Genomic DNA, 12,487 nt, shown 5'->3' with positions numbered 1-12,487 from the left:
AGGAACACAACTCCTCAGAAGACACATGGTGTGTACACACACACACACACACACACACGTACACACACACACACAGAGAGAGAAGGAGAGCGAGCGAGAGCCTGTTATATTAATCTCTAAACAAGTCAGCAGCCTGGTCTCAGCCTTGTGAGCACTTCTGTGCGCTCACACCCACTCGGCACACACGTACACTCTCAGCGCTCACACACTCTCAGCATGGGCGATGTGTGATATGTCAAGACAAATGGCAAACACTATTCTGGTTTAGGGTCACACAGACCATCCATTTTATCAGTGTGTGAGTCTGTCTGTATGTACAGTGCATTCGGAAAGTATGACTTTTTCCACATTTTGTTACATTACAGCCTGATCCTAAAATATCCTCATCAATCTACACACAATACCCCATAATGACAAAGGAAAAACAGGTTAATGTATTCCAAAATTAAAAAACGGAAATATCAAATTTACATAAGTATTTAGACCCTTTACTCAGTACATTGTTGAAGCACCTTTCCTTGAGTCTTCTTGGTATGACGCTACAAGCTTGGCACACCTGTATTTGGGGAGTTTCTCCCATTCTTCTCTGCAGATCCTCTCAAGCTCTGTCAGGTTGGATGGGGAGCGTCGCTGCACAGCTATTTTCAGGTCTCTCCAGAGATGTTCGATCGGGTTCAAGTCCGGGCTCTGGCTGGGCCACTCAAGGACATTCAGAGACTTGTCCCAAAGCCACTCCTGCGTTGTCTTGGCTGTGTGCTTAGGATTGTTGTCCTGTTGGAAGGTGAAACTTTCCCCAGTCTGAGGTCCTGAGCGCTCTGGAGCAGGTTTTCATCAAGGATCTCTCTGTACTTTTCTCCGTTCATCTTTCCCTTGATCCTGACTAGTCTCCCAGTCCCTGCCGCTGAAAAATATCCCCATAGCATGATGCTGCCGCCACCATGCTTCACCCTAGGGATGGTGCCAGGTTTCCTCCAAACATGACACTTGGCATTCAGGCCAAAGAGTTCAATCTTGGTTTCATCAGACCAGAGAATCTTGTTTCTCATGGTCTGAGAGTCTTTAGGTGCCTTTTGGCAAACTCCAAGTGGGCTGGGAGACTTGTCCAAATACATAAGGTGTGGAGTTATACATACAGTGTATATGCAAAAGTATGTGGACACCCCTTCAAATTAGTGGATTCGGCTATTTCAGCCACACCTGTTGCTGACACGTGTATAAAATCGAGCATACAGCCATGCAATCTCCATAGGAAAAACATTGGCAGTAGAATGGCCTTACTGAAGAGCTCAGTGACTTTCAACGTGGCACCGTCATATGATGCAACCTTTCCAACAAGTCAGTTCGTAAATTATCTGCCCTACTAGAGCTGCCCCGGTCAACTATAAGTGCTGTTATTGTGAAGTGGAAACGTGTAGGAGCAACCACGGCTCAGCCGCGAAGTGGTAGGCCACACAAGCTCACAGAATGAGACCGCTGAAGCGCGTAGCGCGTAAAAATTGTCTGTCCTCGGTTGCAATACTCACTACCGAGTTCCAAACTGCCTCTGGAAGCAATGTCAGCACAAGAACTGTTCGTCGGGAGCTTCATGAAATAGGTTTCCATGGCCGGGTAGGCGCACACAAGCCTAAGATCACCATGCGCAATGCCAAGCGTCAGCTGGTGTGGTGTAAAGCTCGCCGCCATTGGACTCTTTCGTGCCTTTTACTGAGGAGTGGCTTCCGTCTGGCCACTCTACCATAAAGGCCTGATTTGGTGGAGTGCTGCAGAGATGGTTGTCCTTCTGGAAGGTTCTCCCATCTCCACAGAGGAACTCTGGAGCTCTGTCAGAATTACCATCGGGTTCTTGGTCACCTCCCTGACCAAGGCCCTTCTCCCCCGATTGCTCAGTTTGGCCATGCGCCCAGCTCTAGGAAGAGTCTTGATGGTTCCAAACTTCTTACATTTAAGAGTGATGGAGGCCACTGTGTTCTTTCGGACCTTCAATGCTGCAGAAATGCTTTGTTACCCTTCCCCAGATCTGTGCCTCGACACAATCCTGTCTCGGAGCTCTACGGACAATTCCTTCGACCTCATGGCTTGTATTTTGCTCTGACATGCACTGTCAACTGTGGGACCTTTTATATAGACAGGTGTGTGCCTTTCCAAATCATGTCCAATCAATTGAATTTACCATAGGAGGACTCCAATCAAGTTGTAGGAACATCTGAAGGATGATCAATGAAAACAGGATGCACCTGAGCTCAATTTTTAGTCTCATAGCAAAGAGTCTGAATACATATGTAAAGGTTTTTCCAGGGTTTTTTATTTCTAAAAACATGTTTTCATTTTGTCATTATGGGGTATTGTGTGTAGATTGATGAGATTTTTATTTATTTAATCAATTTTAGAAGAAGGCTGTAACGTAACAAAATGTGGAAAAAGTCAAGGGGTCTGAATACTTTCCAAATGCACTGTATGTGAGTTCATGGTTATGCCTCTGTGCGTGTGTGTTTGCGCATGTGTACGTTCTAATCAAAGAGTCTCACTGTGCTTGTATACATGTGTGTTTACGCCTGCCTGCATTCTCGCTAGTCAATTTTTCCGTTTGCACAGCAGACCAAAATCCTGTGTTTCAGATGTTATTTCCAACAACAAATCAAATCAAATTGTATTTGCCACATGCGCCGAATACAACAGGTGTAGACATTACAGTGAAATGCTTACTTACAAGCTCTTAACCAACAATGCAAAGTAAAACATATAAAAAAAGTGTTAAGCAAAAAAATTAAAAGCAAATAACTAAAGTAAAGTAAAATAACCGTAGGGAGGCTATATACAGGGGGGTACTGGTGCAGAGTCAATGTGTGGGGGCACCGGCTAGTCGAGGTAATTGAGGTAATATGTACGTAGAGTTAAAGTGACTATGCATAAATAATAAACAGAGTAGCAGCAGAGTAGAAAATGGGGACGGGGTGGGGGGGGCAGTGCAAATTGTCCAGGTAGCCATGATTAGCTGTTCAGGAGTCTTATGGCTTGGGTGTAGAAGCTGTTGAGAAGCCTTTTGGACCTAAGTCTATGACTAGGGTGGCTGGAGTCTTTGACAATTTTGAGGGCCTTCCTCTGATACCGCCTGGTATAGAGGTCTTGGATGGCAGGAAGCTTTGCCCCAGTGATGTACTGGGCCGTACGAACTACCCTCTGTAGTGCCTTGCGGTCGGAGGCCGAGCAGTTGCCATACCAGGCGGTATTGCAACCAGTCAGGATGATCTCGATGGTGCAGCTGTAGAACGTTATGAGGATCTGAGGACCCATGCCAAATGTTTTCAGTCTCCTGAGGGGGAATAGGCTTTGTCGTGCCCCCTTCACGACTGTCTTGGTGTGTTTGGACACCAAGGAACTTGAAGCTCTCAACCTGTTCCACTACAGCCACGTCGATGAGAATGGGGGTGTGCTCAGTCCTATTTATTTTCCTGTAGTCCACAATCATCTCCTTTGTCTTGATCACGTTGAGGGAGAGGTTGTTATCCTGGCACCACACGGCCAGGTCTCTGACCTCCTCCCTATAGACTGTCTCATCGTTGTCGGTGATCAGGCCTACCACTGTTGTGTCATTGGCAAACTTAATGATGGTGTTGGAGTCATGCCTGGCCATGCAGTCATGGGTGATCAGGGAGTACAGGAGGGGACTGAGCACGCACCCCTGAGGGGCCCCCGTGTTGAGGATCACTGTGGCAGATGTGTTGTTACCTACCCTTACCACCTGGGGGCGGCCCGTCAGGAAGTCCAGGATCCAGTTGCAGAGGGAGGTGTTTAGTCCCAGGATCCTTAGCTTAGTGATGAGCTTTGAGGGCGCTATGGTGTTGAACGCTGAGCTGTAGTCAATGAATAGCATTCTCACGTAGGTGTTCCTCTTGTCCAGTTGGGAAATGGCAGTGTGGAGTGCAATAGAGATTGCATCATCTGTGGATCTGTTGGGGCGGTAAGCAAATTGGAGTGGGTCTAGGGTTTCTGGGATAATGGTGCTTATGTGAGCCATGACCAGCCTTTCAAAGCACTTCATGGCTACAGACGTGAGTGTTACGGGTCGGTAGTCATTTAGGCAGGTTATCTTAATGTCCTTGGGCACAGGGACTATGGTGGTCTGCTTGAAACATGTTGGTATTACAGACTCAGTCAGGGACATGTTGAAAATGTCAGTGAAGACACTTGCCAGTTGGTCAGCACATGCTCGGAGTACACGTCCTGGTAATCCGTCTGGCCCTGTGGCCTTGTGAATGTTGACCTGCTTAAAAGTCTTACTCACATCGGCTACGGAGAGCATGATCACATAGTCATCCGGAACAGCTGGTGCTCTCATGCATGCTTCAGTGTTGCTTGCCTCGAAGCGAGCATAGAAGTGATTTAGCTCGTCTGGTAGGCTTGTGTCACTGGGCAGCTCGCGGCTGTGCTTCCCTTTTGTAGTCTGTAATAGTTTTCAAGCCCTGCCACATCCAACGAGCGTCAGAGCCTGTGTAGTACGATTGAATCTTAGTCTTGTATTGACTCTTTGCCTGTTTGATGGTTCATAGGAGGGCATAGCGGGATTTCTTATAAGCGTCCGGGTTAGAGTCCCGCTCCTTGAAAGCAGCAGCTCTAGCCTTTAGCTCAATGCGGATGTTACCTGTAATCCATGGCTTCTGGTTGGGGTATGTACGTACGGTCACTGTGGGGACGACGTCATCGATGCACTTATTGATGACGATGCACTTATTGATGAAGGCAGTGACTGATGTGGCGTACTCCTCAATGCTATCTGAAGAATCTCTGAACATATTCCAGTCTGTGCTAGCAAAACAGTCCTGTAGCTTAGCATCTGCGTCATCTGACCACTTTTTTATTAACTGAGTCACTGGTGCTTCCTGCTTTAGTTTTTGCTTATAAGCAGGAATCAGGAGGATAGAGTTATGGTCAGATTTGCCAAATGGAGGGCGAGGGAGAGCTTTGTATGCGTCTCTGTGTGTGGAGTAAAGGTGGTCTAGAGTTTTTTTTCCTCTGGTTGCACATTTAACATGCTGGTAGAAATTAGGTCGAACTGATTTAAGTTTCCCTGCATTAATGTCCCCGGCCACTAGGAGCGCTGCCTCTGTATGAGCGTTTTCCTGTTTACTTATGGCCTTATACAGCTCATTGAGTGCAGTCTTAGTGCCAGCATTGGTTTGTGGTGGTATATAGACAGCTACGAAAAATATAGAAGAAAACTCTCTTGGTAAATAGTGTGGTCTACAGCTTATCATGAGATACTCTACCTCAGGCGAGCAAAACCTTGAGACTTCCTTAGTATTAGATTTTTTGCACCAGCTGTTGTTTACAAATATACACAGACCGCCACCCCTGTCTTACCGGAGTCAGCCTTTCTATCCTGACGATGTAGCGTATTTCCCGCCAGCTGTATGTTATCAATGTCGTCGTTCAGCCACGACTCGGTGAAACATAAGATATTACAGTTTTTAATGTCCCGTTGGTAGGATAACCGTAATCTTAGGTCGTCTACCTTATTTTCAAATGATTGAACATTGGCTAATAGGATTGATGGAAGAGGCAGTTTACTCGCTCGCCGTTGGATCCTTACAAGGCACCCCGACCTACGTCCACGATATCTCAGTCTCTTTCTCATGTGAGTAACGGGGATTTGGGCTTTGTCGGGTGTCTGTAGGATATCCTTCGCGTCCGACTCGTTGAAGAAAAAAATCTTTGTCCAATACGAGGTGAATAATCGCTGTCCTGATATCCAGAAGCTCTTTTTGGTCATAACAGACAGTGGCAGAAACATTATGTACAGAATAAATTACAAATAACGCCAAAAAACACACATAATAGTAGAATTGGTTAGAGGGCTGTAAAACGGCAGCCATCTTCTCCGGCGCCATTCAGATCAACTACAACAACACTTTCAGAAGAAATAACAACTTCTCAAAAAGTGAATTATATATATTTTTCCCTCTGTGTCCCTCCTTGTCTTACTGGCAGTGAGATGTCTGTGTGAGCCGGCGCTAAGAAGCTGTTAAAAACAAGTCTCCAGCTGGTACCTGTGTCAGGGTGGCGAGCGCGACCTTGTCACGTAGCCGTCACCAGCCCAAATGGCCTCTCTCTCTCTCACTCACTGACACACACACACACACACACACACCAGAGTTTTCCTAATGCATAGTCTCTCCAGCTCATTGCAAAGTGGTGGGTGACGCGCTGATAGCCTGCCTACCATTGCCTATGTACTTGAATGGCGAATGGGAAGCATGCTTCAATTACCGGTTGAGAAATAAAAATAGTAGCTATTTTTAATCAACACGAGATTGCATTTTAAATTGTTACGCAATGATTGGGCTTATAAAAGTACATTTAGTCCAGCAGCAACGAATGAGCTGTTTGAGAAGCTGTAGCAGCTTGTGCTGTCTGACAGATGTTCCGCTCATAGGCTCTGTATCTATGTGTTGTGCACTTGTGATAAACATAACTACTAACGAAGATACGCACGCGCCAATTTAATTCCACTAAATTATGCTAATTAACCTATAGACTGATAAGCATGGTCAATCAAAATGTCTTTACATCGACTTGTATTTCCATCAATGAATAGGTTAAAAAACATTGTTTTGCAATCAGACTTTTTTTCTTCTCCCGGACAATTGGCAGGCTGCAGTTTTATTTATTGGCTTTCCATTTTATGGGCGGCCAAAAGCCGGCTATTACCGGCTAAAGGAAACCTTGGTGTGTGTTTGTGTTTGTACCTTCCAATCAGGCAATTCTGGTACTGTATTTTGCCCTACTGACTTATTCAACTTGGAGCCAGGGACTCTCCAAAAATCATAGGCTCAGTTTTTTCGTAGTTTTTCCAAGTATGACCCTTACTCAACTTTTTATAAAAGCTTTTTTTTTCACTCTTGTCCTCTCTATTTCCATCTCTCTTTTCTCTCTCCTCTTCTCCACTATTCAGGTGGAGTTCCAGGATGAGTCCCAGTTGTTACTGAAGCAAACAGAGATCCACTCGCTGGAGCAGGACCTGCCCAAAAGGGTCTGCGCCCGCCTGGTACGAGATCACCTGGCACCCACCCACTAGGGCTGTGGAGAGGGAAGCAGGGATGGGCTGGGGAGAGGGAAGCAGGGATGGGCTGGGCGATAGGGACGCAGGTGTGGGCTGGGCGAGAGGGAGGCAGGTGTGGTTTGGGGAGGCAGGGGTGGCTGGGGAGAGGGAGGCAGGGGTAGGCTGGGGAGAGGGAGGCAGGGGTAGGCTAGAGAGAGGGAAGCAGGGATGGGCTGGGCGATAGGGACGCAAGTGTGGTTTGGGGGAGAGGGTGGCTGGGGGAGAGGGAGGCAGGGCTGGGGGAGAGGGAGGCAGGAGTGGGCTGGGAGAGGGAGACATGGGTGGGCGGGGGAGAGGGAGACGGGTGGGCTGGGGAGAGGAAGACAGGTGGGGTGGGGTAGAGGGAGACGGGTGGGGGAATGGAAATTGGAGCATGCATAATATTATTGCACACTACGTTATGATGTTCAATTCAGTCATGGCTGTGTTGAGCCCTTTTATAAAATATACTTCCCACAGTGCATTCGGAAAGTATTCAGACCCCTTGACTTTTTCCACATTTTGTTACGTTACAGCCTTATTCTAAAATTGATTAAATTATTTGTTCCCCTCATCAATCTACACAATAGCCCATAATGACAAAGCACTGTATTTGGATAGTGAAGCTAACATTTTAAATCTGGCTCTATATTCCAGCATTTTGCATTTGAGATAATAATAAAGAAAAAATAAGAGGCGACAGTACAGAATGTCATATTTTATTGTAGGGTAATTTCATACATATTTGTTTTACCGTTTAGAAATGAAAGCACTTTATGTACCTAGTCCCCCCATTTGAAGAAGTCATAAGTATTTTCACAAATGTACTTATAGTGTATTAACAATTAATTTACAGCTTTTGGTTGTGCTCCGTATAATGTTTTGCCCAATAGGAAGTGAATGGTGCATAATATATTGTGTCATTTTGGAGTCACTTTTATTGTAAGTAAGAATAGAAGATGTTTCTGAACACGTCTACATTAATGTGGAGGCTACCATGATTATGGATAATCATGAATGAATTGTGAATGATAATGGTGAGAGGTTAACATGTTTTGTTGTAGCCTCTGTTACTGTCATCTCACCATTATTCATATTATTATTTATTTTTCTTTATCATGGCATTATCAGGATTAATTAAGTGTTCAGAAACATCTTATCTACTAACTTAGAAAGAAAATTACTTTAGTCATCATTCACCATTTAGTTTCTATTGGGCAAAACGTAACCAAAACAAACTGCAAATGCTTCCAACAAGTGTGTAGTCGAGCTTGATTTAGTCATTGCATGCTAGGATTGTGTGACCAAATACTAAACTTTTGACTACTTTAATACACTATAAGTGAATTATGTCCAAATACTTATGACTTCTTCAAATGGGGGGATATGTATGAAAATACCCTCAAATAAAGGGTGACATTCTGTACTGTCACCTCATATTAAATATTTGATCTCAAATCCTGGAGTACAGAGCCAAACTTGAAATGTCAGCTTCACTGTCCAAATACATAAGGCGGGAAGTTGTACATACAGTGTATATGCAAAAGTATGTGGACACCCCTTCAAATTAGTGGATTTGGCTATTTCAGCCACACCTGTTGCTGACACGTGTATAAAATCGAGCACACAGCCATGCAATCTCCATAGGAAAAACATTGGCAGTAGAATGGCCTTACTGAAGAGCTCAGTGACTTTCAACGTGGCACCGTCATAGAATGCCACCTTTCCAACAAGTCAGTTCGTACATTTTCTGCACTACTAGAGCTGCCCCGGTCAACTGTAAGTGCTGTTATTGTGAAGTGGAAACGTGTAGGAGCAACAACGGCTCAGCCGCGAAGTGGTAGGCCACACAAGCTCACAGAACAGGACCGCCGTTGCAACACTCACTACCGAGTTCCAAACTGCCTCTGGAAGCAATGTCAGCACAATAACTGTTTGTCGGGAGCTTCATGAAATGAGTTTCCATGGCCGGGCAGCAGCACACAAGCCTAAGATCACCATGCGCAATGCCAAGCATCAGCTGGTGTGGTGTAAAGCTCGCCACCATTGGACTCTGTAGCAGTAGAAACGCATTCTCTGGAGTGATGAATCACACTTCACCATCTGGTAGTCCGACAGAGGAATTTGGGTTTGGCGGATGCCAAGAGAACGCTACCTGCCCCAATGCATAGTGCCAACTGTAAAGTTTGGTGGAGGAGGAATAATGGTCTGGGGCTGTTTTCACGATTCGGGCAAGACCCCTTAGTTCCAGTGAAGGGAAGTCTTAACGCTACAGCATTCAATGACATTCTAGACGATTCTGTGTTTCCAACTTTGTGGCAACAGTTTGGGGAAGGCCCTTTCCTGTTTCAGCATGACAATGCCCCCCGTGCACAAATCCTGGTCCATAAAGAAATGGTTTGTCGAGATCGGTGTGGAAGAACTTGACTGGCCTGCACAGAGCCCTGACCTCAATCCCATTGAACACCTTTGGGATGAATTGGAACTCCGACTGCGAGCCAGGCCTAATCGCCCAACATCAGTGCCCGACCTCACGAATGCTCTTGTGGCTGAATGGAAGCAAGTACCCGCAGCAATGTTCCAACATCTAATGGAAAGCCTTCAAAGAAGAGTGGAGGCTGTTATAGCAGCAAAGGGGGGACCAACTCCATACTAATGCCCATGATTTTGGATTTTGGATGTTCGACGAGCAGGTGTCCACATACTTTTGGTCATGTAGTGTACTTTACTTGATGCTCCTGACTCAAAAATGGGAAACATACATGCTTACAGTTTGGTTGAAAAGGTTGTAGGGGTTTGAAGGGTGTAGGGGCAAAGGTATGGAAGAAGTGATTGTGTCTACTTCATACCACTGTTTTGACCATAAGCTGTATCTTCCCTGTCTAGGCAATACCAACCCAGGAAGGTGTTATGCCAGGAGATGAACCACAGGCAGCCAAGCGGCCTCGCCTCCCCGCTCCTCACCCCCCACCTCAAGCACCCATGGACTCAACACAGCAGCACCTCGGATGCCACCCCCCAGCTACAGCCCCAGCACCTCACAGTATTACACCCACCACCCCCAGCCATGCCCCTGCTCCCCCCAACACTGACATCAGTGCCCCTACCCTCACACAGGCTCTGGCAATACCCATCCCAGAGCCCACCCTTAACCCAATGCCCGCTCTCCCTGACCCCTGTCTCGCTGACCATCTCCCAGCCGCCCCACTGCTGCCCCTGTCCCCAGCCATGCCCTCCCAGGACCTGGGTGACGTCTACACGCCTAGCTCCAGCTACGTGTCCTACATGGAGACTCTGCTCAATGCACACTTCCCCCCTCAGGAAGAGGGCCCCGGTCCCCTCTTTTAATGAGACACACCACTCAGCAGTGCTTGCTAGGCTCACAGGAGCTAAGCTAATGCTTTGAAAGATAACTTAATCTATGCTAACGGAAGCTAACGGAGATGAAGCTAACGGAGGCTAACTAATGGACAGAAGCATCTGCTACACATGATCTGAAAACAGGGCGCAGAGAAAGCACTCCTCAGTTGCATGTCTTTTTTCATTTGAATTTTCTCACTGTGGTTATGGGCAGCTCCTGGAACTGCAGCGGAAGAGGAGGCTTCTTTCCCACCTCTGTATCTCTTCCATTGTGCAAGACACAATGTGTAGACATGAATAGACTCTCGCGAGCATCAACGCCGTACCTATCTGCATCCATTTATTTAACTATTTCCCTCGCTTTTACAGAAAGGAGAAACCCTTCACTTGGGCACGTGACGTCAGCAGTCTACGTGCTTCAGCTTTTTGAGTTATTCTATGAAACCAGCTACAAATCTTTTTTTAATAGAAGCCAAACCAACCTCTAACAATAAAACAGAAGATCAAATGGACAGAATATTTGTGTACAGTTTCAATAATGTATTTTTTTGTGCGAGAGGTCCTGGGAAAAGGGTGGGGATGTATTACGGGGGTTTCACAAGTATTTAAATGTCTTCGTCACATATTGATATAAAATATTTGTACAAAGAAAAAAATGTTCAATGCGACCATGGTAGTTACACTTTACTGTAAACTTGTCTGCAGAACCATTGAATTTTGTGAAGATGTGTTGCAGTAGTCACGAACGTGACCTTGTATCGACTAAACCCAAAATGGTCATGTACACAAACGGCTCACGTTTTCCAACTCCAGAACTTCTCTGGGCTTGTTTTGTAGCATTCTTCGTAAAATGTAAAATCAATTCAATGTTACTATTCAACTTTGTCTGTTTGTATGACTATTCTTTCTCTGTTTATTTTGTGAATATATTAACTAACCTCACGAGGTGACAGAGAAAATTGTTTGATTATCAAATTATGATCCTTATTTTTGGAGATTTTAGAAGCATAAATTACATTTCTACTCCGGTGAAGAAATAAGGAATTTTCAAATGGTGTGTTGACTCTTTATATAGGTGCTACAAGGTATCCTGGACTACTGAGGAAGCATGTTTCTCATACCCTTAGTCACATTGTACATAGTGCAAGCCTTGTGTATGTGAATCAAATCTGTCAATGTCATATTTATTTCATAGGAATTAAACAGAGTTGCAATGATTGCCAGCTTCCATAGTTTTCCTTTCCTTTGTCGTGTTTAGAAACTGTCTCTTATCCCTCTCTCCTCCACCATCTGTCTGTCCTTGCTCATCCTGCGCACCACTCCCCTTCCCTGCAGGCCGCTGCGGTTTGACTTTGCTCTAATGGCACGATTGAGCTCAGCGGAGGTATAACTACAGCTATTACTGCCCCCCCCTGTCCTCCTCTGGCAACAACACAAGCCGAATCCCAAAGAGGAGGCTAATGTTTAAAGGTGGGGTAAAGTGTTCCAGAGCACATAGGGGTCACCATTGATTTTTACTGCCCGTAGGTGTAGTTCTAATGAGAAGAGGGACAGTGACTGTTCCTCACCTCATCTGCCAATTGTGGCTTGCTGTCCGATTCTCTACCCTTCTCCAAAACTGTGCACTCGTACATTTCCCCTCTCATCGATTATAAAAGGAATGGACTGGTGTAAGGAATATGGTGGAAACTCCCTCCAGCCATGCTTGCACCAATCCAATACCTTTAAATGCATGGGGGGAGTGAGGAAGTGCACACTTCTGGATTAAGGGTAGAGAATCCGAAGGCAATTAGTCTCAACATCTCTAAAATGCCTTCTTCTAGACATTGAGTTCCACCGCAAAAGGCAGCTATTGCTGCATTTACACAGGCAGCCCAATTCTGATATTTTCCCCACACATTTTGACCAATCAGATCAGCTCTGAAAAAGATCTGATGTTAAAAGCTCTGATGTGATTGGTTAATATCAGAATTTAGCTGCCTGTGTAAACGTAGCCTACGTTTCTTACACTGTGTCAGATATTCTTCCAAAATGTAGAGGTAGTAATGGGAA

The 12,487-nt window shown here is 45.6% G+C and overlaps 1 protein-coding gene across 1 annotated transcript in view; it reads left to right on the top strand.

Annotated features, from left to right (window-relative positions):
- LOC121533760 (lysine-specific demethylase 4B) overlaps nucleotides 1-11,653 on the top strand; it is a 91,682-nt gene extending 80,029 nt beyond the window's left edge. Inside the window, exons 21-22 of the mRNA XM_045205315.1 lie at nucleotides 6,950-7,042; nucleotides 9,962-11,653. Coding sequence (XP_045061250.1) covers nucleotides 6,950-7,042; nucleotides 9,962-10,423 — 555 coding nt within the window. The 3' untranslated portion in view covers nucleotides 10,424-11,653. The remainder of the gene's footprint in view (nucleotides 1-6,949; nucleotides 7,043-9,961) is intronic.
- The last annotated feature ends 834 nt before the right edge of the window (nucleotides 11,654-12,487 follow it).

This window comes from Coregonus clupeaformis, chromosome 20, assembly GCF_020615455.1.
Source record: "Coregonus clupeaformis isolate EN_2021a chromosome 20, ASM2061545v1, whole genome shotgun sequence".
Lineage (NCBI taxonomy): Eukaryota > Metazoa > Chordata > Actinopteri > Salmoniformes > Salmonidae > Coregonus > Coregonus clupeaformis.
Note: the sequence above shows the minus strand (reverse complement) of the source record. Positions and strands in the feature narration are given on the sequence as shown.